The sequence below is a fragment of the Lepidochelys olivacea genome (genome assembly GCF_965140295.1).
Source record: "Lepidochelys olivacea isolate rLepOli2 genome assembly, chromosome: 10".
Lineage (NCBI taxonomy): Eukaryota > Metazoa > Chordata > Testudines > Cheloniidae > Lepidochelys > Lepidochelys olivacea.
In genome coordinates this window covers 79,296,854-79,324,215 of record NC_140420.1, presented here as the reverse complement: position 1 = coordinate 79,324,215, position 27,362 = coordinate 79,296,854, and the positions used below count along the sequence as shown (strand labels likewise).

General features: G+C 40.7%; 1 protein-coding gene across 1 annotated transcript in view; it reads left to right on the top strand.

The window, feature by feature from the left end:
• Positions 1-6,277: 6,277 nt before the first annotated feature.
• DENND4A (DENN domain containing 4A) overlaps positions 6,278-27,362 on the top strand; it is a 98,265-nt gene continuing 77,180 nt past the window's right edge. The window contains exons 1-2 of the mRNA XM_084642519.1: positions 6,278-6,358; positions 26,901-27,230. Of these exons, the coding sequence (XP_084498645.1) occupies positions 26,923-27,230 (308 nt within the window). The 5' untranslated portion in view covers positions 6,278-6,358; positions 26,901-26,922. The remainder of the gene's footprint in view (positions 6,359-26,900; positions 27,231-27,362) is intronic.

The following is a 27,362-nucleotide window of genomic DNA, read 5'->3' as shown; positions in this document are numbered from 1 at the left end:
TTGTACCAGAGGGGAAGAAATCCCTCCATTCAAAGATCTCTCCTAACTAACTATTCGCTCCCTACTCTCCTGTGTTCATCCTTCCTGTGTTCCTTTTCTACTCATCTAGTTAATGGGCTAATTATCTCCTTACGTCCCCCTAGCTCAGGCTGATCTAGTAATTAGCCACTCCTTCCCTCAGTCAGGCCCTCTTGGGATGCATGGGGGTGGGACTAATTGGATGACCAGAGTGTTGGTTCAGCTGCTGGTTCTCATTATTTTAGCACACAACATCCCTATGCAGTAGGGTGAGTGTCACCCTTGCTCATTTGGGGCAATATTCTGCACCTTTACCTTTATGCAAATTGCACAGCAATCAGGGGCAAGAGAAGTGTCACTGAAGGCAGAAATTTTTGCTTTTGTGAATCAACTGGTTCATGTCATAAATGGTCTTAACCGCATGGCTATGATCCAAAGCCTATTGAAATCAGTGGGAGACTTTCCATTGACTGCAGTGGCTTTTGGATCAGACCCTGTGTTTGCTTAATTTCTTCACATTTTTAGCTGCCGTAGCACTTTCCAGATCTGGAGAAGTGTTCGAAATCTTTTTTTTTTTTTTTTTTTTGCATGCACAATAGTCTATACTATAGCCTCTTTTATCATTTATAGGTAGTGAGTGTCCCTGCAGTTTAAAAGCCTTTCAGAAAGACTGCATTGGGAGCAACCAAGGGAAGGGTGATTGCACCAGTCTGCTGCCACATCATAACGTTTAAATACTTTATTTTGTACCCCCTGCTAAAGTTTAATCATTCCAAGCAGGGAAAGTCAAAGGGGTTCAATGCCAAATTTTCAAACAGGCTTATTTTTTAAAAATTCTTCATGAAATTGCTGCCCAACTTTCAGTATGAATATAGTTTGCCAAAACCTTCATTTCATTGCATAACCCTCAAGATGGAGATACATTATTGTATTGCAAGTGGATTACTGGCAAGAGTACGGTAATTTATCATCTGAAATGCAGAATGTTGTTTTGTCAGTTACAAGTTTTATAATTATCCATTATCATTATCTTTATAGTTATTTTTTCCAAGGTTATGGATATATCACACCTTTTAAAAAGAAGTTCTGTCAGGTTTTGTTTGTTTGTTTGTTTGTTTCAACATATTGGAACCTGATTCTCCTTTCACATCCATGTATATCAGGAGTATATATACCAGAACCAGTTGAATTCCACAGGAGTAAAACCGGTGTGAGTGTAACCAGAATAAGGCCCCGAAGTTCCTGGTTAAAAAAACTGAAGTAGCCATGCGAGTAAAAAAAACAATTTCTATAAGGAAGTAATAGTAGTAATAATAATAATGTGCATTCTTAGCACCTTTTAAACCCATCACAAAGATTAAGTAGTTAAGCCTCACAACACTGGGATAAAGATTTTTAAAGCAGGATACTGGCACTCGTGAATTCTCGGTTGTATTCTTGGCTCTTCCACTGACCATCTGCCACTTAGCCTCTGTCTCGCTGCAGTTCACCCATGTGTAAAATTCACTTAAAATAAAGTCCATGCTCTGAAAATGACTTTAAAACCACAAGTTAGAAATTTTGGTTTGTAGCATGGACAAGAAATGGTTCTGTGGCTGCTGGCTCATAGAAATTCCCTGGCTACCCTGTTGAGAACTCTAAATATGACTGATGAGGCACCACCCAATATTTCAGAATCTGAAATGCAGAGGCTGCAGAATCATACAATTGTAGGACTGGAAGAGACCTCAAGAGGTCATCTAGTGAAGTCCCCTGCATTCATGGCAGGACTAAATATTACCACTTTAGGCACTCATGTTGCCAGCCCACTTACAGTATGTGGCGATTGTTGACTTCCCAATTTACTTACTATGCACAGTAAGAACATAGTCCAAAACTCACTGGAATAAGTGGTAAGGGACCTAATGACTCAATGAACTTTGAATCAGATTTCATGTGGGGGCAAGATCTGGCTAAAGGAAATTCCAGGAGTTTTCCCTAGAGTTCTCTAATGTTCTGCTGAAGGGAAGGGCTTTGCACAACTGACTAACAAATCACTTCTGTGTAATGAGCCTACAAGAGCCATGTACACAGTAAATATGTCTCTGCCAGTACAGTAACTCTGCTCACTGGTTCTGATTATCATTGTTACAAATACAGTATTATACTCATTGTCTTCACATGTGGCATTACACAAGGCTTTGTAGAGAAAGTCAATGACAAGCCAAACAGAAAAGTTTTTAAGGCTAGTTTTAAGGTGGGAGAGATGACTTGATGGCTCAGAGGGAGGGAGAATATTCTGAGTACCTAGGACTATATGAGTAAAAGACTAAATTGTTGTAGCAAAGAGCTTGGGCAGATCTGAGGGTACCCTGACTGACTGACTAAGAAGTGAGTTTCAGAGTAGCAGCCGTGTTAGTCTGTATTCGCAAAAAGAAAAGGAGTACTAGTGGCACCTTAGAGACTAACCAATTTATTTGGGTGTGGCAGGTGGGTCAAAGTCAGAGAGCAGGTTGGAGCTGAGTGGAGTGATCAGTGTACACTGTATTTGTATGCTGCCTTGCACAATGGGGTCCTGCTCCACTTAGCGGGGGCTCCAAGATGTATAAGAACATAAGAATGGACATACTGGGTCAGACCAATCTAGCCCAATATCCTGTCTTCTGACAGTGGCCAATGCCATGTGCCCCAGAGGGAATGAACAGAGCAGATAATCATCAAGTGATCCATCCTCTGTTGCCCATTCCCAGCTTCTGGCAGACAGAGACTAGGGACAACAAAATTACCCATAGAATCTTCCCCTTGCTAAAGAATTGTCTTCAGAATCTCAGCTTTCATTACAAATATAAATTTCTACTAGTGGTTGTGCAGACAACCTCAAAGAGGTGATCCAGATGTGAATCAATGCAGAGATGGTCTGCATGAATGCAGAAAGCCTGAAAAAATAGCTCTGAGAGGTGTGAACTGCTCCATTAATCCCAATCAGGTGTTAACTGAAACCTGAAGATGACACTACATTGAAAACTCAGCGTGTACAGATAGCATAAAATAGTCAATGTATTATCAAAATAAGTAACATAGGTAACTGCATACATTGTGTTATTCATGTCCATATTTAATTAAATAAACATTTCTATTATTAAAATATATCTTAATCCACTACAGAATTTTGAAGAATTTTCACCAGAGCACTACAGAGTCTGAGGACCTTGCTGCAGAACGTTCATCCAGTTTGCAGCAAACTACAAGGGGCTTTAGATATAGATGTCTTAGTTTGTCCCATTGGCCCAGATCCTCAGAGGTATGTAGGCTCCTAACTTCCATTGACTCCATAGGCCTGGATCATTGTGTCTAGAAGAGGCCCTAAAAGGTCTTTATGGTGAGGCTGTGCAGGTAGCTGGTGTTTTGTATTCCTTGCTCAAAACAAGGATTTATTACACTCTTTAGAATTGAACAATGTCAGTGTCTATTCTTTTATACTTTTGATATAACAATCTATGTGGGCTGTTAAGACTGCAAAGACTGGTTCTCTGGCTGCTTGTTCATGTGTATTGAAGAAAGCTGACACCTGATTAGGTGCGGATTGGTTTCACCATATAGTAGGTTTCAGAGTAGCAGCCGTGTTAGTCTGTATTCGCAAAAAGAAAAGGAGGACTTGTGGCACCTTAGCGACTAACAAATTTATTTGAGCATAAGCTTTTGTGAGCTACAGCTCCCCCCGCTCTCCTGCTGGTAATAGCTCACCTTAAGTGATCACTCTCATTACAGTGTGTATGGTAACACCCATTGTTTCATGCTCTATGTATATAAATCTCCCCACTGTATTTTCCACGGTATGCATCCAATGAAGTGAGCTGTAGCTCACGAAAGCTCATGCTCAAATAAATTTGTTAGTCTCTAAGGTGCTACAGTTCAGAAGCCACAATAAACACTTCTGGGGCTAGAGACGATCTTATTAGATCTCTTACAAGAAAGAAGCAGCTGTCTATGTGGGGCCTTAGAAATAGGATTCAGGGAAATGATCAATAAGTCATATTTTAAATGTTGTCATGTATTTTTCTTAAAGTATAGTTGCAAGTCTGTTGACTTGGAAGGGGCTTGGTGAAAGAAACTGGTTGGACAATGAAGACTCATATACAACATTTGTGTTGTTCAGAGGCTTAGATCTTTGTGTTGGAGAGAACATATGTAAAACTTCAGTAGTATAGTCAGCTGTGTAGCTATCTATCCGAATCACTTGATCCTGAAGACCTCTGTTCCCACACGGGAGAGACTGTTTTGTTTTGTTTTTCTGCCCCAGGCCTTGCTGCAATTTTGTTGAGAAAGCATTTGCAATTCCATTGGGGACTAACCAGAAGAACTACTACTAGTTCTGTTGGGGTCCCTGATACCGTGGGCAGGAATTGGGAAATTTGTGTTGAAGTTGAGTGAGGTATGCTTCTATGAAGAAACTTTCTCTACCTTCTATATTCAAGGACTATAAATAGAGGTAGGGCAATGGGAAAAGCATCTTGTCTTACTATAGCATTCATGACTACTATGTGAAAGCTTCCTCAAACCCATTTGACTCTACAGCACTAGTAGAATTCTAGTTGTCTACATAAAAAGAAAGGGAGTACTTGTGGCACCTTAGAGACTAACAAATTTATTTGAGCATAAGCTTTCGTGAGCTACAGCTCACTTCATCGGATGCATCCACTGAATGCATCCGACGAAGCGAGCTCTAGCTCACGAAAGCTTATGCTCAAATAAATTTGTTAGTCTCTAAGGTGCCACAAGTACTCCTTTTCTTTTTGCGAATACAGACTAACACGGCTGCTACTCTGAAATCTGTACATAAAGTGTCTTTCTGGGGTGAAATTTCAGGGTATAATTGTCCTGACCTCTCTTGTAAGTGAGCTGGGACAGAGGGGAGGTTACTTGTCCCTGAGCCATTAATATCTGGTCTGTGGTACCAGAAGCCTCTGCTTTTATTGTTGATGTGTTCAGCTGTAGGAAGGTTCTACTAATCTAATGATGCAGATAGTGGAATGATGAGGAAAGGGTGGGATGCTTTTAAAGGTGAAGTAAGTCTCAGGCGAATTTAAGATTGATTCTTATCACCTTCTCCTGGTCCCTGCCCCATGCACTCTTAAACCCAGAAATGTGTAAAAACTAGCCAGTATTTTCCACAGAGCACAGACAAAGTGGGCGTAGACTCAAGGAGCAGGGCAGTATATAGAGAACTATATATAGCTGTAGACTTGACTTTACAACTGATGAGCCCCAAACTTCTCTGAAGTGGCCTGGTAACAGGGCAGGGGCTCTCACTGCATCAGCTAGGCCACTGATACTCAGACTTTGAGGTACCTGAGCTGCAAGTAGCTCTTTAAGGCAGTGATTCTCAAACTTTTGTACTGGTGACCCCTTTCATATAGCAAGCCTCTGAGTGTGACCCCTCCTTATAAATTAAAAACACTTTTTTATATATTTAACACCATTATAAATGCTGGAGGCAAAACAGGGTTAGGGATGGAGGCTGACCGCTTGTGACCCCCCCCCCCATAATAACCTCATGACCCCCTAGTTTGAGAACTTTGGCTTTATGGTCTCCTGTTCTTTGCAAAATATGATATTAAAACAGCCTGACTTAATTATTAGCACTCAGGATGTTTTATTGTGTTACTAACCAATTGTAGTTGATACAGTTGACTGGCCAAGTATTATTGTAAGTGTAATATACATGGATATAAAAACTAAATAGTTCCCCTGTCATGGTGTTTAAATCTGAGTCTATAGTACTAGTGTTTCATTTAGTGTGAATTCACAGGACTGTGGCTCTTCTGGGTACTGTTGATCCTTAAGTTGGTTCTCTGAGCCCCTGCGGTCTGCGTACCCCTGCGCTAGAAGATGTGTCCTTATGTGGATGGGGGGCCCCAGGCCGTGGGGAGCGGCAGGGGGCACAGCTTGCCCTGGAAGTGGGGGGGGGAAGGGGCCACTCCTCGCGGGGCGAGGGAAGGTTTGGGGCGCTGCTTCCCTCCTTTGAACCTGGCTCTCGCCCCGTGCGGCGGGGAGGGGAGCCGAGGGCAGCCCTCCAGTGACAGCCGGCGGGCCCCGCGTGAGCTCTGGTCTGGCTCCCCTCAAGGAGGCCGCCCCCCCTCCCTCCAGCCAGGCAAGATGGCGGCGGCAGGAGGCGGTGCTGAGGGGAAGGGGGATCCCGCCTGAGACACCCACGCGCGCGGGCGGGCGGGCGAGACGGCGGCTCGGGCTCCCGTTAGGATGAGCTAAGGGCGCCGGGACTGGCTCGCGACGCTCTCGCTCTCTCCGTCGCGCAGGGCGGGGGGAGGAGGAGGAGGAGGAGGGAGCGCAGCGCCGGCCTGAGGTGAGCCGCGCCGGCGGGGGTAACGTGCGGAGCTGTCACCGTCGGGGGGTGGGGGTCGTCTCCGCCACCGTGGGGCGCTATCCCAGGGCCGGGGCAGCGGGGGCCGTGTCGGTGGGGCGGGCAGCAGCCCCCGAGGGAGCCGGCGTGGCGACGGGGAGGGGGCCACCCTGGGCGGCATGACTGGGCTGCAGCCCTAGGGCAGGCGGCGATACGCGAGTATGTCTGGCCCCCTCCCTGGCGTTAGGGCTATCGACGGGGGGTGCCCTAGATCCCGCCGCCGCTGCGGTCCGGGGGGTTCCCAGGCGTGAACTGGGGGGGGGGGTGGCTTGGAGGCGTCTGTGTGTATCCCGCGCCCGACTGAAGGGAAGTGGTGCCGCTCCGTTAGCTGCGGCCGATTTGGTGCACCCAGCAAGGCGTTCCTTCGGTATTCCTGGTCTCCGGGCCATTCCCGGCCAGATGGTGCAAACGTGGGCTGGGCGGCTCGGGCTGCTGCGCCCCGGGGAGCTGGGGGGTGAGGGGGTGTCGGGCTGCGCGGCCGCAGCGCCGTCTGATGGGGACTGGCGTGTGACTTCCCTAACGGGCGTTAAAATGGCCCTGGTGTAACGCAGCTGTGTAGACAGACGCAGGGGCCGTGATCCCCTGCTGCTGGAGGTCGCGTGTGCAGGTTGAGTCTGAGCTTCTGCTGACCTGCCATGTTACAAACGCAGGGCAGGACCAGCAGACCTGGCGTTGGGCAGCTGCAGAGGAAGAAATGGGTTGAGATTTTTGTTCACTGCATCTGTAAATTCCCATTCACTTTAGTAGATAGCTAATGGGGATTACAAACATAGATATATAATATTCCCCCCTCCCCCCAATGATTCCCCCTTGGTTACATAGCAGTTTTGCTGGATTAGTGCAACACATCCAATGTCATAGTAAAAAAAAGTCTCTAGAGCCCTGAGATTTTTTGTACTGTGGTAAGTCAGAATTTACTATAGACTCAGTGGGCCACATGCTAAAAATGTTTAATGGATTGTTAGTTATTTTGATGGCTTTGAGCCAGGGCTAATCTCAAATTCTGTTTAAAGTATGCACTGGGTCTCAGCACCCCAATATGTGTCTGTTTAAAAAGGAAATTAGGAGATGTAGACTTGGCAGTTAGTTCTGACGTTTAATGTTTACATTAAACTGACTAGAAGAGTAATGTTTTGGACAGCTTTTTACTTCATTTTACAATTTCTTCTTGAACTGTTGCTCAGCCAGAGTTTTCTGTCAAAAATAAAATGTACAATCTTTCACTTTTTGAACTATTAAATATTTCTGTGTTTAATCATTGCTATTAGGTACTCTGGTTTAGGGAAACTATTTGAATCAGTCTAGCCAAGAAAGGGGTTGGGAAGTACATGAGTGAACTTTGGTTTGTGTATTGGATGTGCAGTCCAGCCTTGCAACAATCTTTTAACCTATATGTGTTCAGAGTCATGCAGCTGAAAATCAGTCAACTAGTAGGGAGTAAAAAGAAAAGGAGTACTTGTGGCACCTTAGAGACTAACAAATTTATTTGAGCATAAGCTTTTGTGAGCTACAGCTCACTTCATCGGATGCATTCAGTATAGTCTTATTGTAAAATAAATGTGAAAACTGAACTGTTTCCTTGCTTAGTCCCTCTAAACACATTCAGGTTTCATTGGGCTGTTTATGATTCCTGGCATTGACTTCCTATTTATTTATAGGAAACAGAGCCTTAAAGCTTTTGTGTCCAGTTCATGCAAAGAATCACATAGTCTGCAAAGAGATACGAAGGGCAAAATAGGATAATCCAACCTACAGCCTTTGCATGGTTTCCGATTATTAGAGTTTTTACTATGCACATCTTTTAATCATTAATTTAATAGTGTAGTGTGAAATTTAAGAGCCCACTGATGTGAGGAGTCTTCTGCAAAGGTGCTGAGGAGCTTCCACTCCCTTTGGAGCAAATTTTATCTAAAGGAGTCTAATCAGGTTACGACAGTATCCACTTACTGGAAACTAGTGTGGACAAGGTTTTCTGGCTTACTATAGGACCAGAACAATTTGTGGTTTTCTTGTTCAGTATTAATTCAAAAGTAACAATTATTTGTTGGTAAATACTTCTATATTAAGAAGATTCATATGCTGGAGTTCTTGGGTTACTTCTGTAGTATCAACCACACTTCAACATTCTTGCAGACTACTTGCTCTTCAATTTGTGATTATATAAACATCTCTGGGGCAATTTCTGTCTGTGTGAAGGTAATAGATATAAATTCTATATCTGAGTAGACTTAGCTTTTGACACTTTTATTCTTGTCACAATTGACAGAGCCTTGTCTACACTAGGGCTCCCACTGGTGTAGCTGACCTAGTGATAGCATTGGGCACTGGGGGACAATTTTTCTGTTCTAAAATAATTACTAGGCAGCAAACACACATGTCTCGCCTACCATTCTTTCTTTTTCTGGAGAGGATGGGGGCCCCAGTTCATTCTTGTTGTTACTGTGGTGAATATATTAAAGGTACACCAGGGAAAGTTCTAAATGCTTTCGTCCCACATCACTTTTCCACTGCAAACTGTGGCCACCACCATTTTGACATGAGCTACCACAATTAAATACATTAAACAATTTCTTTACCATAGCATGCATTTGTGCTGCAGGGTGAGATAGTTTATCTGACTGATTCATCTATATGCACATTTTCTAGTCTGAATGTTATGTGGTTAATTTGAATAATTGTAATTGGATTAATAGGTTTCTAAAATTGAAATCTGACGTTATAACAAATATTATACTGAAAATGTAGAAAATCTCTCCTCTTCCATTCCCTTTACATATATTTGTTGAGAATTGGAACTTCTTTTGCAAGTCAGAACAAGTTGTAATACTTCATAAAACAGTAGCTACAGAAGCCAATGTAATCCACGGAGAAAGTTACATTGGTATGTTTCACAAAGTAGAAAGATTCTGAAAGGACTTCTGCTAACTAGTGAAACTAATACGTACAGAAAATCTTCTGTTTTGTTAGATGCCCACTTATTCACTCTGCTGTGAACATATTTATAAGCACAGTGGCAGCATGCTTTTGAAAAGTTGGAGGTTAAAACAGATTGCACAACTTAAGTCAGGTCTAATAAAAAAGAAAAATATGATGTAATATGTGTTCAGATACAATGGATTAGCTCCCAGTAGCAAAATAGTAGTTTCCTAATATCTTCCTGTTTGACATAGGAGGGCATTTAAGTAGAATAACTTCTACTGCCCTGTGAACATGGATTTTTAGATATCTGTTCTGATGTATTTTGGGAGGGTAGGAAAATTGATAAATTTCTTCAAGAAAGGAAAATTTCAGAAGAATTGTCCAGATACCCTATTTTTGCAAATTATTTCAGTCTTTAAAAGTTGCATGACTTGTTATGATCCACTTGGTTTTTCTAAGAAACCAGGATTTTGAATAAGTGGTGGTGCTCAAATAAAATACTTTCTATTCCTTAAAATAATTAGGATTGCCAGTTTTAAAAATAACTGATTATGATGAGAAGACTTGGTATCTCAACATGGAAAATGTCACAATTTCTGTCAAAAAGTCTACTAAAACCACAGTCTGTTTACCTCAATGCTGATTTATAAGCCAATAGGGAGAGGTAACATTTCTGAAGAAAGATTAGGTTATGCTGGCATAGAAAAGGATGATGCTTTGGTATAAAGCAAAGGACTAAGCCATAGGTATTATTTTCCCCCCTTCCCTCCCAACTCTGCCATAGTCTTTCTGGGTGGCTTTAGACAACAGCACTTCAGCTCCTTTCATTTTTTCCCTATATGTAATATTGGGGATAATATCTGCTTTACAGGGGTGTTGTGAAGTTTTATTAATGTTTGAAAAATGCGTTGAGATTTCTTAATAGAACACAATATTTTCATATGCTTTACTTCTCTCAGCACTTTTCAAAGTGTGCACTTAAGGCATTGATTGTAATTTATCACAGTATTGGAGTCTACAGTTTTAGTTATCCATAGAGCAGCTGCAGCACCAGCAGTGCAAACTTCTCTGTGCCACCCTGTCAAAGATCTCCAGAGTCTAAAGCCTTGTCTGCGCTATCTTAAGGACACACCTTTCAGGGAACCTGATTGCAACTTGCTTGCTCCTTAATTCATTTACAAACAAAATCCTAAATTATATTCTCTCTCAAAAACAGCTGGTTCATTTAGATAATTAAATGTGAGCTGAACATTCCTGAAAATCTGGGCCCAGGTGTCTAGTAAATGTGTCAAATACCTCTGAATTTTGGCCTGGTCTGCACTACAGAGTTATGTCAACCTAAGTCTCTAAGCGTCTACAGTAAAATGTAGTTCCAACCAACGTAACTTCCCACTACACCGACTTAATAACACCACTGCTGAGAGAGATGTAATGCTTAGGTCAGTGTAATTAGGTCGACACAGTGTGAGTGTAGACACTGTGTTGCTTACATCAAGTGTTTGCTGCCTTTCAGAAGCCATTCCACAATGAACCATACTGACAGTTAAATCTGTTCAGGTGCTCCTGGTGAGGGTGCGCACTGCCAACGCCAGAAGCAAAGTTGGACATGCAAAAGCAATTTAATTACTGTGGTGGCTGTACGTTGGTGAAACTTAAGTCGACTTAATTTTGCAGTGTAGGCTTGCCCTTAAATTCAGATATATCCCACCTGTCCTTTTTCAGGAGTGCTGTTAGGGCTTGCCTTTAAAAAACAACTTTCACTTTATTAATGATAGCTGCCTTTTGCCATAAGTGTGGTTGCTGTTGACCCTGATGTGATCTTTAGGATTCCTCATCCATTCATTATGGAAAGAGTTTTTTTGGTTTCTGCAACTCCAGCTCATTTCCCTATTGGGTGGATGTAAATGCTCCACAGCCTTTCAACAGGAGGGATTAGCATGAGTGCTCCTTTTGACATTCAGTTGAAGTAGGTGCTTCTCTTTAAGTAAATGGGCATTGCCTTTCTCTGATCTTTTTCTCTTGTTACATACCCCTCAAATTGAGCCCAAAATATATTGCTGCACTGGAGATTGTCCAGCTTTGTGGGTGCGAGAGGTGCCTAAGTGAAGCTATAATACTTTCAGTAGTTTCATGTCAGGATGGAATAAACTCTGAGTTTCTAACAGTACATAGCTTTTCCTAGGATTTCTATAACAAGTTTTAACAAACTTTTGGAATGACAATGTGTAGTTGTTTACTGATGCATGTTTTTAGTAAAACAATATTAAGGAAATGTAACAACTAATTTTGTAAAAAGAATTCTAAAATAGTGTGGTCAGACAAATCCTGTTAACTTAAATGCGTGTACCCTACAAGTGCCCACCCTTAAAATTAACACCACACCTATAAAGATGACAATACAGGATAGTGGATTGAAATGAGTTTCTTTTCTCTGTCCTATGGTGCCACTTACTATTAGCAATAGTGATATTAATGCACAGTTTTCTGCCTGATGGAAGAAGTAGATTTTAAGAGGGATTTGAGTAAGATATATGTGACAGGTTGGACCCCTTGGGAAGCCACCTGGTGTGCTGAGATACCACTGAGTCTACCTGTTCTGCCAGCATGGGCCCCCTTTAACCTGTCTTGCTGAGCCAGGCTCTTAAAACCTCCTCTAATACACTCAGGCAGGGCCACACCCAGCTGCGATCAGCTTTGGGAAAACTCAGCTTAAGAGACTTCCTCCAGCACTCGGATGTCCACCTCCCTTGGAATACAGACCCAAAGATATATTCTGAAATTCACCCTCTCCCTCAATGTGGAGAGAGCTATGCACACTTCTTGTCTCTCCCCCCCCCCACCCGCCCCGTTAGAAATTACAGAAACTGGGTTTAATAATAAACAAAACAAATTTTATTAGCTATAAAAGGCAGATTTTAAGTGGTAAAAGGGGTAATAAATAGAACAAAGCAGATTACTAATACAATCGGGGGGGGGGGCATTTCTGGTTGGTCCTGAGGCACTATTGTAATAAACGTGATTGATAATAATTCATGTGACAAAAGCAAAAGGTTGGGTATAGGGTGGAGTGAGGCCTAATGGTAATCTTTAAAAGAAACCCACCCTCATCTACATATCAAGGTACTTGCCCTAACTAATATGATTTCAAATGTGATGTTTTACACCTTACTTCCCAAAACTGATTCTGCCCTCTTTAATAGCTCATTTTCTACCCCAACCCAAGATGTACTTGCAATAAATAATACCAGTCACTGTCCCATTATTTAGTAGGTGATTTACCTTTCCAGACTCCTTGTAACTATTATTTGTTTTTCTGACTCTTGGTGAAAACATTTTTCTATCTGGGTCCAGAATTTGCTCTCTTCCTGGAGGTGAAGAATGGCCCTAATATTTTAAACACATTTTACCACAAATTGTTACATAGAGAATACATTTGCCTCTCTACTCTTTTTGGGGAGAGAAGGTGTTTTTTGGTTCAATATTTCCCATACCAGCCCACCACAAGCTATATTTTATGGAAGTGATAAGTGTCTCATAATACAATGTCCGGGGCCTGCATACACGTTGCTCAGACATAAGTAATACTCTACATAATTCATATACAATGGGGTGCAGAAATGGTTAGGAGGATGGAGCTCAATGGCAGGGTTCAGAAAAGGGATTCTTTTTCAGATGAAAGGAAGGCTGCTTTTTGAAAGAAGGGAGGTGTCCTTTCCAGCATGGGGTTGAGAGTTAAGGGAGGAGCTAAAGAGCATGAAGCCAAGGGTAGGCGAAGGAGAGGGGGAAAGGGAGTTAGTACTAATGAGGTGAGAATGGAGTGTGCAAGGAAAATGAACAGGATACAGCTGTAACAATGGGCAAGTTTATGTCTATCCTTATCCAACTTTTCCTCCAAGTTTTCTGTTCTGATTCTTTGCTGTTGTAAACAGAAAAGGAGTACTTGTGGCACCTTAGAGACTAACAAATTTATTTGAGCATAAGCTTTCGTGAGCTACAGCTCACTTCATCGGATGCATTCAGTGGATGGGTGGGGTTTTTTTTGTTGCCAAGGAGCGCTCTCCCCTGGTGATAAAGCATGTCTACACTGCCCATGTCACAGCGCTGCTAGAAATAGCCCATCAATAAGTGTAAGGTATGAAATTAGATTAATTTGTATGTAAATAAAAAAAAAAGTCAGAGGGAAACCCCCTTTTGCTGAAACAAACTTATACAAATAAGCAGAAGATGACTGTTGGGTCAGATTCTGATCTTGGTTATGCTTCTGTAAGTTCAGAATGAGCTCATTGCTTCCAATGGAATTATTCTGAAATCACAGTTGTGTGACTGGATCAGATTCTGAGCTGTGTCAGTTTACATAAGTAGGCAGCTTTTACTGTATAATTGTATAAACTTAAGGCTGGGGGGGAACAACAACCACTTTTCAAATACTGCAAGTGCAAAAGTAATTAGATCCCTACTACAGTCATGCTAACCAAACCTATATGTAGAAACAAAGTGTTCTGCTAAATTAGTGTGCAATCCTGTAGTCAGACTGCATGCTGAGCTCTTACTCAGGCCAGGGAAGGAAGCCCTTACAGAAGGACTGTTTCCTTTTGATTTTTCACCAATTTCCTACCGTTGGATCACTTTTAAAGAACACACTCAGAAGATCACTATTCTTGGCCAAAGATGGAGAATGATGAAGGGGTACTTAGTTAAATTTTAGGAAGTGTGTTCACATTCATTAAGTGTTTGGAGGGTGCGTTTTCCACTACAGCTTTGACTCTGGACATTGCGTATATTTTCCTTGTTGTATATGTTTACTTCTGCTTCTGGCTCGAAGGTGTCGGGTGAATTTAAGTTCCGGGCAGTGTGCATTGAAAAATACAGAAGATAAAAAACACATGCAAATTTTTGCCTGTAACTGAGCTGCTAAACTGAAAATAAGAGATTGGCCAAAACAGACTTTGTATTTCAACCCTCACATGCACCTCCCGATAGAGCTGAGTGGAAAATGGCAGACATTTTCAGTCTTTTTGCACCCCCTCCCCCGCAAAATCTGTTTTACAGGATTAGAACATTGAAAAAAATTGAGTTCTTAGTTTTGAAAACTTGGGGTATGGGGTTCCCTGCTCTTCCTCACACTTTCCTTTTCTCTTTTGTCCATTTTGCCCCTGAAAAAGGGACTAAAAGGAAAACCAAAAAGTACAGTGCTTTTCTTCCCTTCTTTAAATTTTTTTAACAAAGTTTCATTTGAAAAATGTTAACCAGCTTTACCTCTGAACTTTGGTTTGGATTAAGTCGAGGTTGGATCTGAACTCATTTTATGTGACATTCAAGCATGCAGGCTACCTTTCACACATTCCCACAGCCTGGACTGTTATGTACTCTGCTGGGGTGCAGAAATGTCCTACAGAGCTGCACACAACTTGACACACAGGCTTGTCAGTGTACTCACTGGCTCTTTGTATACTAACGTATTTCTTAAAATTTCCCGCAGCTCCACCTCCAGTTCAGCATTAGGGAGGAGGGAGCTTAGTGTAGGCTGGACACCTGCTCAGAGGAGACCTATACAGTATAGTGGTTTAAAAACAAACAGTGGCCATCTGAGCTCTGTCTGTGTTGGTACTTCTCCCTATTGCTACCACTTGTGGAGCTGCAGCAATGTAGTCCAACTGTAGGAAATTTTAAGAAAAAAGCAAATGTGGACAGTGCATAGTGAAAGGGTGTTAGGTACATAAGGAAGTCAGGGACAAGCCATCTGGTGCATAGGGGTGAAAATAAGGCATTGGGGTGGTGAAGGATGGCAATGTGAATTCATTGTTAGCCTATCTGATAGGTAAAAGCCACCTACTCAAGATAGTTAAGTTCAAAGCAGACTGCGAAGAGTTGTATGTATAACTTCCTCAGAGCTGGCCTTCAGCAGACATATTTTGCTATTTGCAACTAGCTGTCATGGAAAAAGAGGGAAGGTCCTCTCATGGATCAGTAACTGTTAAAAAATAGGAAACAAAGGGTAGGAATAAATGATCTGTTCTCAGAATGGAGAAAGGTAAATAGTGGTGTCCCCCAAGGGTCTGTACTGGGACCAGTACTATTCAACATATTTATAAATGATCTGGAAAAAGGGGTGAACAGTGAGGTGGCAAAATTTGCAGGTGATACCAAACTACTCAAGATAGTTAAGTCCAAAGCAGACTGCAAAGAGTTATAAAGGGATCTTGCAAAACTGGGTGACTGGGCAACAAAATGGCAGATGAAATGCAGTGTCGTTAAATGCAAAGTAATGCACATTGGAAAACATAATTCCAACTATACATATAAAATGATGGGGTCTAAATTAGTGGTTACTACTAAAGAGAGAGATCGTGGAGTCATTGTGGATAGTTCTCTGAAAACATCCACTCAGTGTGCCGCAGCTGTCAAAAAAGCGAACAAAATGTTGGGTATCATTAAGAAAGGGATAGATAATAAGAGAAAATATCATATTGCCTCTATATAAATCCATGATATGCCCACATCTTGAATACTGCATGCAGGTGTGGTCGCCCCATCTCAAAAAAGATATATAGGAATTGGAAAAGGTTAAGTAAAGGGCCACAAAAATGATTAGGAGTATGGAACAGCTTTTATATGAGGAGAGATTAATAAGACTGGAACTTTTCAGCTTGGAAAAGAGATGACTAAGGCGGGGAATATGATAGGTGTATAAAATCATGACAGATGTGGAGAAAGTAAATAAGGAAGTGTTATTTACTCCTTCTTTTAACCCAAGAATTAGGAGTCACCAAATGAAATTAATAGGTAGCAGGTTTAAAACAAACAAAAGCAAGTATTTCTTCACACAGTGCACAGTCAACCTGTGGAACTCCTTGCCAGAGGGTGTTGTGAAGGCCAAGACTTTAACAGGGTTCAAAAAAGAACTAGGTAAATTCATGGAGGATAGGTCCATCAGTGGCTGTTAGCTAGGATGGGAAGGGATGGTGTCCTAGCCGCTGTTTTGACAGAAACTGGGATGATTGATGATTAACTGTTCTGTTCTTTCCCCCTGAAGCACCTGGCATTGGCCACTGTCTGAAGACCGAATACTGGGCTAGTTGGACCTTTAGTCTGACCCGGTATGGCCGTTCTTATGTATAGGACACAGCAGCACATCTCTCTGGTTTCATTTGTAGTGATCATATTACCCTGGCTTCTGTACACTGCGGGCTGCTTAAAGTTTTTAATTTTAAGCTGTCCCTGCTGATTTTCAGAGCCTTCAATGGGAAAGGTAGGGGTTTGACCCATCCAACATATCAAAGCTCCAGGAGGCTGTTTGCACTCTGACACCCCCCATTTCTTAAGGCTGCTGCCATTGCACCTAAGGTCTGCAGATGATAAAGCTTTTACTTAATTATTCCCTAAAGTATGGTTTCTCTCATCTTATTGGACACTTACATCACCTCCCTTCCCATTTTTAATTGACGTGGGGCATAATGAGATCTGAGAATCTGGCTGTAACCTGCATGTTTATTGTGATTGCTCATGCAGTTGCAGAAACAGCACAAATGAGCAGTTACGCATATAGTTGGTCATTTGCAGTTACCAAAACTGCCTGTAGTTACATTTAGTGTGCGTACATTCATTCTGAAAAATAGGGCCTGTCACTTAAAATGCATCTTGATTACCATTGGCCCCATGTGGTACTCCATGCTCTGTTTTATAATTAAGCCACATTTGTTTATCTTTTAAATATCCATCTGTTTAAATTGCATTTTAACTGTTCAGTACCCCACATGCCTCAGAGTGGGTGACTTGATGCACATAATTGAGCTCTTATTGGCCCTCTGCTACTGGATGCAGAGGTGACCTGGATCAAGTGCATCTCCGTGCAGAATATTATAGCGGCTGCTTTGCATGCTTGTCCTTCCCTCAGTCCTGCGAAGGAGGCTTTTGTAGATATACCCTGGGGTCAGTGCCCTGCCAGGCAAGGTGGAGTGAAATGAAGTAAAAAAGAATGCTAACTACGTGGGCATTAGCTTACGCTAGCTGCATGTTAGTGTTACTTATGAAAATTCCTTTGGGGATGTTGGGGGCAGTGCGCTGAGCCTTGTTTCCCACAGGTGAAGTAGTGGTCTGGAAGCTTTGTGTAGTCGCTGTTCTTTGCAAGTGTCCTGAAAACTTCATGTCTGGAGGCAGAATTCTTTACTCATTCCTTAGGCAGGGCAAACCTTACTCCTTAATGGAAAGATTGAGTTGAAACATACACAAGTTTCTTCCTACAGTTTTCTGCTCTCACTCGAAAGAATATTAACCCAAGCCCAAAACAAGCACTTTCATTTTAAAATAAGTGCAAAGAAACACTTTACAGAGGAAGGAGAAAATCACCGAATAGAATGAAAGAGCATTTGGGATATCAGAAGACGGTGAAAGAAGTGAAATCAAATTATGGGTATGTCTACACAGCAGAAATTGTGCCTGGGCTAGCCTACTCAAGCAAGCTTGAATACACCAGGCATGGATAACAATAGCAGTGAAAAGCAAAGGAGTACTTGTGGCACCTTAGAGACTAACAAATTTATTTGAGCATAAGCTTTCGTGAGCTACAGCTCACTTCATCGGATGCATGCAGTTTTCCATGCTGTAGCTCACGAAAGCTTACTCTCAAATAAATTTGTTAGTCTCTAAGGTGCCACAAGTACTCCTTTTTTCTTTTTTTTTTTTTTGCGGATACAGACTAACACGGCTGCTACTCTGAAAATAGCAGTGAAGACAGCACAGTGTGGCCTTGAGAGCACTGGTAGGAAACCGAATAGGTAGCCGGACGGGAGAGGTTGATGGTATTTCTATCACATTGCTGTTCTGGTCCCTGGATAACACTGGCTAATAAGTTTGAAGCTTCACTTCTGTAACCTTTTTGGGGGGAGGGGTGGGAGACAAGTTAGGAGCGGCTCTGATACTCTTTCTTTCCAGAATCTTGTGGGTGCTGATAAGGGATTACCGGGATGGGGCCTCTAGTACTCTTACCTCTCACTCAGTGTCTCTCTTTTTTTTTTTTTTTTTTTTTTGCTGCAGGAGAAATGGGGTCCTTTGCTTTGAATAATTGCAGTTCCTCATAGCTTCACCAAGCTGCAGTGCTTAGTGACATGATTCATGACAATGTTACTGCCCACAAATAGTTCTGAATGGCCACCGTGAAACTGACAAGTTCTTGTTAATTTCACTTTCCTGGTGCCTGGCAAAGCTATGAGCAGCAGTAAAGGCACTGATGTATTCTGTTTACCTGCTCAGGAAGAAAATATTGCATTTGGTTCCTGTTTGGAGGGCTCTAGACCTACTAGAAGCTTGCAGACAAATTTCCAAAAGCAGCCACTGACTTTTTTGTGTTTTTCTCAATTTTTGGGTATCCGAATTGAAGGGTTTTTTTTCTTTTAAGACCACAGTATTAGTGAATATGCCTGAAAACTTTGGCTTAAAATTGCTTGTATGAGTTTTTTTTTCCAAAATGAAAGTATAAATTGTGCAGAAACTGAGGTTGTCATCTTCCAAGCTTTCTAGAGAAAGTTTTCTACTTGCCAATGGAGATTTTTATTCCCTGTTCTTTGGTAGAACATCACTCAACAGCTAGGCAAATAAAGCAAAACCTCTTCTACTTCAGACATATTTAGCAGAGACAAATACCACTTGGACCCTACCAAGGAAAATTAAATTAATAAAAAGCTGTTGAATATTCTCAAAGGAAAATGCAGGCAGGAAGGGGAATCAGGACAGGAAGATTAAATGATGATCTTGCAAGTTCAGTGGAATCATTTCAAGTATTAAATATGTTACTGAAGATCGATTAATTGGTGAACATTTTTCTTTATATACATTCTCAAGAAAGAAATTAACTGGTTTGAGAGCCAGCATGCTGTGTGGATACCCACTAGTTTTACTGTTTTGTTTATGATTTTTCTTTTCATTTTGTTTGAATGGAAGCTGCAAACAGTTCTAAAAAACAGAAAACCATATCTTGACTTTATTGGAAGTGTAATGGTGAAACTAGTATGTGTGCAGTACATTGTAATCCCAGTGATATTTCACTTGTCTTTAAAGAGTCAGCTTTTTCTGTATGCTGGGTATTGCAGTAGTGTTTTGCCATTTGCCATTCTTTACTGGTAGTTTCTGAAAATACATGATTTTTTAAATTACTTTTTTCAGGTTAGTTAAGTTCCTGGTCATTAAGGCTGAAAAAATATGTCTGTTATGCTGTCATACTCCTCTAAGCATCTGTTTATAACCTCAGAACGTTTCACACCGTACATATGGTAGACTGTTTTCAGTATTCAGCACTAAAATAAGATACATAAATTTAATGAGTCTTAAAATGTTTTCATCTTTTCAAGACTCTTCCTTTTGCATAATTGCCAACAGGTCAGTAATAATATTGCTGCTTTCTGTTTGAGAAATAGTGTTTGCTTTTTAACTATAAAATAAAAAAAATATGTCTTTATGTGTTAATCCAAAAATAGATTCATTTAAAAAATAAAGCAGGGTATTTAGCACTGGGGAATATCACCTTTTGTTGCTCTCATCTGTTACTGTTAGTTTTTCCTTACCTTAAAAAGTAGCTCTATTGGTATACTCTTAGGTATATGTGTTGAACCTCTGATTGGGCTCTATTCTCACTTTAAAACATTTTTTAAAAGGAAAATATCCCAAATCTTTATAATTAAGGCCTATTTTCAAGCTGTAGAGTCTGCATGAATGGAGTGGGAATCAATAGTTACCTCCAGAGAGCTCTGTAACAGGTTCCGTTAAGACGCTATGGCTTTCGTCATAAGAGCTTTGTCTCAGTGTGCTCATAGCCACAAGTGTTGTGCAGTGAGGTGTGCTGTACCTTGTTTCCTCCCCTCCTTGGGAGCTACTTGCAGAATGATATCGTATGTACATAGTTATGAAGCACTTTGGAGTAATTTGGTATGAAATTTGCTATAGAAATGTTCATTACTCTGTTAGCTATGTTGTTACAGTTGTTCAGATTCAGCTGTTTGTGTGTGTACCATGATATTTGCACAGTGACTATTTACTCTACATTAGCTGAGTATTACCCTTTTCTCTCCTCTTTTTGAGGACTGAAGTGTACAATTCATGTAATCTCATCACATCAAAAACTGCATTTGAATCCTTCTCAGCAAATCTATGGAAGTGTAAGAATCTGTTTGAATAATCAACCACTGAATTAACTTTTGACCTATTGTTTGTTTTATCATATATTTAGTAGCTGCAAGGCTTTGTATGAAGAAAAATTAAGATCTTAAGGGGAGCTGTAACATCACTTAGACTTATTTTTTTAATTTTCCAAAAGTTGCAGTTAAATTACAGAAGTAGCATATAAGAATCATCAAGACTTGTGCTGACCTGGGGAAATAAATTCAGGCTATACTAGGCATACAGTATGTGTGTGGGGGAGGGTTAAGAGAAGCCTTGACATGGAAAAGATTTATATAGAAAATGTGTAGTATAAATGGGAAGCTGTTTGCCTCTGCCTTTTTGAATCTGTCTGTAGTTTTAACAATCATAGTAAAAAGAAAAGGAGTACTTGTGGCACCTTAGAGACTAACCAATTTATTTGAATAAATTGGTTAGTCTCTAAGGTGCCACAAGTACTCCTTTTCTTTTTGCGAATACAGACTAACACGGCTGTTACTCTGAAACAATCATAGTGTGTATGTTGTTTGATATGATAAAGCAACATTTCAATACTTCCACTATAAATGAGCACTACAAATTGCTATTGAAGGTGACACAAGGCCGTAAAATTTGCAGAACTCAGAAATCTAGCTCCTTAGCAAGCATTAAATTTCAGTTCAAATCTAGTTTTGTGCTAATTTTATTCAGTCTCTGGAAGTACATTTTTAGCATTCCTTTCTGCTCACTCCAAAAATGGTTGTCTGGTGGGGGGTCACCATCCTTCCCAACTTTGTTTAAACAAAATATGAATGAAAAATATCCCTAACCTTTACAAAGATCCACCGTTTTCAATTTGGCCACTGGGTTCAGTGGTAGCAGTCAAGTCTCAAAGATCTCATTTTTGCAGGGGAGGATCCCACCCAATTTAGGGGGCATCCCACAGCCTTATTTTTCCAAAAGTTGCAGATAAATTACAGAAGTCTCAGTGAGTCTAATATGCTACTTGTTCTGAATGGGGGCAATAAATTCACACACTACTTGGTGTATAGTATGTGGCAGGGGGAGATAAGCCTTGACATGGAAACCTGTTGAGAGGAAGCAGCCAGAGACTCCAGCTGACATGGACAGAAGAAGCCAAAGCAGGTACTGTCGCATTAGGGGCAGAGGGGATAAAATGGAGCTCTGCCAGTACCAGGGCCACCCCTCTGGATCCAGAACTTTGCAGCAGACACCTTCCCAGTTTTCAGACACTAGGACCCAGGTGGTGCCCTCCCAAAAATGAGGCCTTGTGGGGGAAAACTGTAGAGAGGAGCCAGGCAGAGACTCCAGTCAGTAGGGGCAGAAGCAGGCAGAGAACACTTTTTGGTCTTAGACGTAGAGAACTTTCTGCAGTTTTGACTGGGCTTTCTCTGCCCTATGCTGATTGGCTGTCTGCTCCAACGCTTCCACTCCTCTCCCCTCAGAGTCTCTTCACCTCACCTTCCCTCCACACCTGCCCCCTTCATCCTCTTCTCTCCTGACTTGTCCTTCTCTCTCCCTTCACTTTTCTTTCCATTTAGCTGTTCTCCTCTTATCTAACCTCCCTTCCCCCCCAAAATTGTTGCACTAACATGCCATTTTCCATCACACATTGTTTACTCTGCTTGTGTGTTATAGCCATTTCCCCCCAACCTGTGTCTCTCTTATCTAGTTAGATTGTAAGCTCTTCAGGGCGTGGGTCTCTGTTACTCTGTACAGTGTCTAACAGAACGGGGACTCATTCTTGGTTGGCCTTTAGGCACTAACATAAGAAATATGATTAATAAAATATTCTCTTGGGACAACCTGCATCCCAAGTGACAATGACAATGTGATCGTCACAGCATCCTCCTATGGCCCAGCTTCCCTCGTTGGTTTGACACCTGCAGGTACCAACAGCACTCTAGGGAGATGCCCTAGCCGAGAACTTCAATGGCAGTAGAATGCTCAGAGAACTGCTCTAGGCAAGAACTCCGGCATGCCAAATGGCAATATAAATATAGAATCAAGCATAGGTAGGAGAACATTGATAAATACATGTCTGCTTCTTAAATGTACATTTAAAAAAACAAACAAAAAAACCCCTTTCTATAGGACAGGCCCAGATCCTCATGTCAGTGCTCTGACCATGGTTACCACCACATTTTCATAAAATCCTTGGGAAATGCTACTTCAGTTCTGTTTTGCGTTGATAATAGCTTGAGTGACACTTCCCAGCATATCCAAATGAAAGACCTTTCACTAACTTACGTATTACTTTCAACTACAAATTGACCTCTTTTATAAAACTGATGGTAATAGTAGAAAGTGTCCTCTATTTTTCTGCTTAACTGATTATTCAACACAGCAGCTATGCTAATTTTATACTACATTTAAAAGTTGATTGATCTTAAAGAATAAACATTTATTTTTGTATTCTTTATTGAATTTTAAAAAATACTTTATAATGTACATTGCAGAAAAACAGTCATTTGTATTATTTAATGAGCATGTGTAAATGTGTGTGGCCTGGATGGCAGCCAGGGCTTTGGAACTGTGCTCTGGCTCTGCTCCAGCTCCTGGCAAAAACCTGCAGCTCCACTGCTCCGTAGCTGCTCCGCAGGCTCCGCTCCAAAGCCCTGATTGGCAGCCACTTCCCCCTTCTCTTCTCGTGCTTTTGCCTGTTTGACAACTGCCTGTTCTCCCTTCTTCACACAGCTATCCTACAGGTTTCAGAGTAGCAGCCGTGTTAGTCTGTATTAGCAAAAAGAAAAGGAGTACTTGTGGCACCTTAGAGATTAACAAATTTATTTGAGCATAAGCTTTCGTGAGCTACAGCTCACTTCATCGGCTGTAGCTCACGAAAGCTTATGCTCAAATAAATTTGTTAATCTCTAAGGTGCCACAAGCTATCCTACAGTTTTCCTTTCTGCATAGCCACACTCCTGCACAGTGTAGGAGCCTTGCATCTGGGGAAGCAGCCTGCCCAAATTCTGTGCATGCTGGAATATAAATTCAGGGAGATGTTCTTTGCTACGTAACCTAAGTCTAATGTGTTGCCTGTGAGGTGTGATGTAGCTTCATTCTAGTCTATCCAGCAACACCAATATACTAGGACATGGTGATGAGATTTTATTAGCTTATTAATAGCCTTATATAGCATACATATCATTTAGCACTGTAAATCTCAAAATGCATTACAAACTATGTATAATATTACTCACACAAAAACCCCCTATGTTAAAAGGCTATTAAGATTGCAAAGTCAAGCACTCGAAAGTAGAAAATGCCAGAATTAAGTCCTGTGCAACCTTAAATATGGCCCCTTTGTGCGTATGCAGTAATTACATGATCACATTACTTACATTAATTCATGATCACATACTGTTTTTTCCACCCACAGGGCCCCTTGCTCTTCTTGGTTCTTCAAGAAATCCTTTCTATTATTTACCTGGTAGACTGTCTTTGACCACTATTTCTTGGTGATCTCCATTATGAAGCATGCATTTTCCTCTTGATACGTTACTCAGTGCACTCTCAAAAATGATTTGATATTTTTAGGCAACTGCATAAGCTCTTCTGTATGTTTTTAAGCTGATAGAAACAGATGTTTGTGCAGTGCACTGTATCTTAAAAAATGTGATCATTCATTCATTGGTTCAGAGTGGCTGCTGCTTGGTAAAGGGAGAAAGTTTTCATGTCAGTTAACATTTAATATACAATAGGTAAGTTTTATAGAGGATGATATATTTAGTAGCTGTGTGACAATATATACAGTACTTTATTTGAATTTGCATAACTGCAAAATATTAGTGTTTGGACATTAAATTAGGTTAGAGACACTGTGTTAAATCGCCTTATCTCTCTAAGTACTGTAGCTAGCCTGTGCTGGTTTTATTGAGGGCGTCAGATACAGCACATATTATATTATTGTTGAACTTGTAAATCCTCAGATGTATTACTTCAGCCTCAGGTTCTGACTGAGTTTATAGAGTCATTACTTTCATATATAGCTTGTTAGCAATATCATCTCTCTTATTCTCCTGATTCTATTATTTATACCGGAAACCTGATTTATTTTTATCAAATTAGTCCTGAAGGTTGAACTAAAAAAAAAAAAGATGTTTCTTCTCTGATATACGTCAGTACCTGTCTAGGTACTTTAAGGATTAGTTAGATGTAACTATTGCACTCTACTATGAGTGCCGTATCTCAAGATTCTTTATTGCAGTTGTGGGCATTAGTTTCTCAGTAACCATACATGACTTTAAACTCTTCTACTTCATTTACTCAGTATGCAGGAAAAATTGCAATTACAGCCAGCTTTGTTTCACAACGCTTATTTTAAATTATGAAAATTACAACCAAAAGATTAGAGAGAGAAAGTGGGTGAAGTAGTATCTTTTGAGCTTGTGCAGAGCTCTTCCAACATGGCTACAACAACATTGCATACAATCAAGATTCTCAGTTTACATGCAACTTTATAAATAGGTCAAGTCATTTATTCCACCTGAACACAGAAAAGATGATGGGAGAAGGAAAAAATAATTTGAATTTCTCTTCTGGTCAGGTGGATGGTGGGGGTGGTTTTCAACTTCAGGCTGTTATGGTTCTTTCCTCTAGTTATCTGAAGTCAGGTTGGAAAAGCTGGATCAAAGGTACAGTCTCAACTTTGGACAGAGTCATCTCACTTCTCTCTCCTCTCTTTCCAATGCTAGATGACCAAGCGAAACAAATTTAGGACTAGCTAAGGTTTGTGAGTAAGACCCAATAAACACCACGGCCTGAGGTTCAGTAGGCTTGATACCCGTAACCTGGAGCAGAAAATAATGAAAAGCAAAAGAAAAGACAACCACAAAGCAATCAAAACAAAACTGACAAAAAATAAACTGAAGACCAGTGCTGTTCCATGGACTTCTGCTAGGTTCTTCACAGCAGTCCCTTACAGAGTCTTCCAGTGCCATTCCTGACACAGATAGCTCAAAAACAAGAGGACCTTGAGTAATTTCAGAACATGCCTCCCCTCACAGCCCCAGAACAAAGTGACAGAAGTCTAGTTCTTGAAACAGGCTTCAGCAAGGTTTCAGCATGCATTGGGTGGTTTCTAGTGTGACTTTGATAAATGATTTTTAGACAGTTTTCCAAAGGTTTATGGTAATAGTCTATAATGACCCATCACACAGTATTAATATCTTTATTTTGCAGATTGAGACACAGAGAGGTTAGATGACTTGCCCAAGGTCATATAGGAGTCGATGGCAAAAAGCTGGGAATAGAATCTAAATCTCCAGATATCTCATCTCCTGACTTAATTTCAAGGCTATCCTTCCATCTTGCAGGGATCACTTCATCCTGCACTAAAATTCACCCACCCTTGGGTAGAAAATGACAGCTATTTAAACACTGCACAATAATACTATGCAAAACAAATTAGGACTGGATGTGAAGTTTTCCTTATTCAATTGATATAACGGGGTAGTTTAGGTAGATAAACTGTAATTTCCCAAACTGGGATCTTGCCAGAACAGCAGGATTAGCATCCCCCACTGTTGTGAAAAATTCCATGTTATCTTGATTTAATTTTTCTATCCTGACCATTTGAGTGTTGAAGGGGCTAGATAATCAGGTTCTTGGTTTTACATGTCATCCAAAGGCTCACCTCTCCAGCTGCACAGTAAACCTAGTTGTATTCTGGATACTCTGTGTGAATATAGACCCAAGGGAGCTGTATCATTTACTGAATTGGTACCAATTATTAGCACACCATAATATTCCTTGCAGGTCTGGCCTTAATCCTGGTTACGTTGTAAGATCTGATGGGCTCACGGTACAAGGTGATATTACTTAAAACGTAATTTAACCTACCTATGTTTAGAATATGGAGGACATTTCCTGCCCGTGTGTATATATATTTAAAAAGTACATTAACTGATGTAGATTATACAAAAATAAATCCACTTGTGTGATATATATTGAAATATGTGAGCATATGCTAAATATGTGAGCACTGACATTTGGCTCTGGGATTTAACTAATAAGCTATTCCCAAAACTGTGCACATTCTTGCTTTCACTGATGATGCTGATACTCTAGTATGTAAGTAACAAAAAGAGGCCATATGAGCTCTCCTTTCCTTAGAGAGATAAAAATCTGTGTCAAATAGTATGTGCCAAAATCAATACAGACAAAATGTGAGAATTCGTAAGTGTTGCAGACTGGTAATTAGAAATGAAAAATGTTACAGCAGTTATTTTTAGGTGTGTGTGTCTCTTTTTAGTATACTCCATATTGTGGCTTGTAGTTCATATTATGATGCAAACTTCTTGATTTTTTTTAAACTATATAGTTATAGTGTTGGTATTTATTGCTTAATGTGCCTTTCTTACATATTAGAGAATTTTCTATTTCCAAAAACATATCTATATTTATTACTTACCAGATCTTACTTTCTGTTATGGAAGATGGAAGACAAAGGCGTTCGTGTTGCTGACTACTTTGTTGTAGCAGGATTGACAGATATTTCAAAACCACTAGAAGAAGAAATCCACTTCAATGATGCTTGCCATAAAATAGCTAAACCAAAAGAACCTATCACTGATGTCACAGTAATTATTAAATCTCTGGGGGAGGAAGTGCCTCAGGGATATAAATGCATAGATGTTACTCCTTCAGGACTATCAGGAGATCTCAATAATGGGAGTCTTGTGGGTCCACAGATATTCCTTTGCTACAGGAGAGGAAGGGACAAGCCTCCACTTACTGATCTGGGGTGAGTAATTTTTTTTATTAGTGCTATTGATTCTAGTAATTTTAAGTAGTACTAATGATTAACAAACAAACAGTACAAGCTTTACAAAAATACATACAATACTAAGAACTTGATTATTTATACATGTAGGAC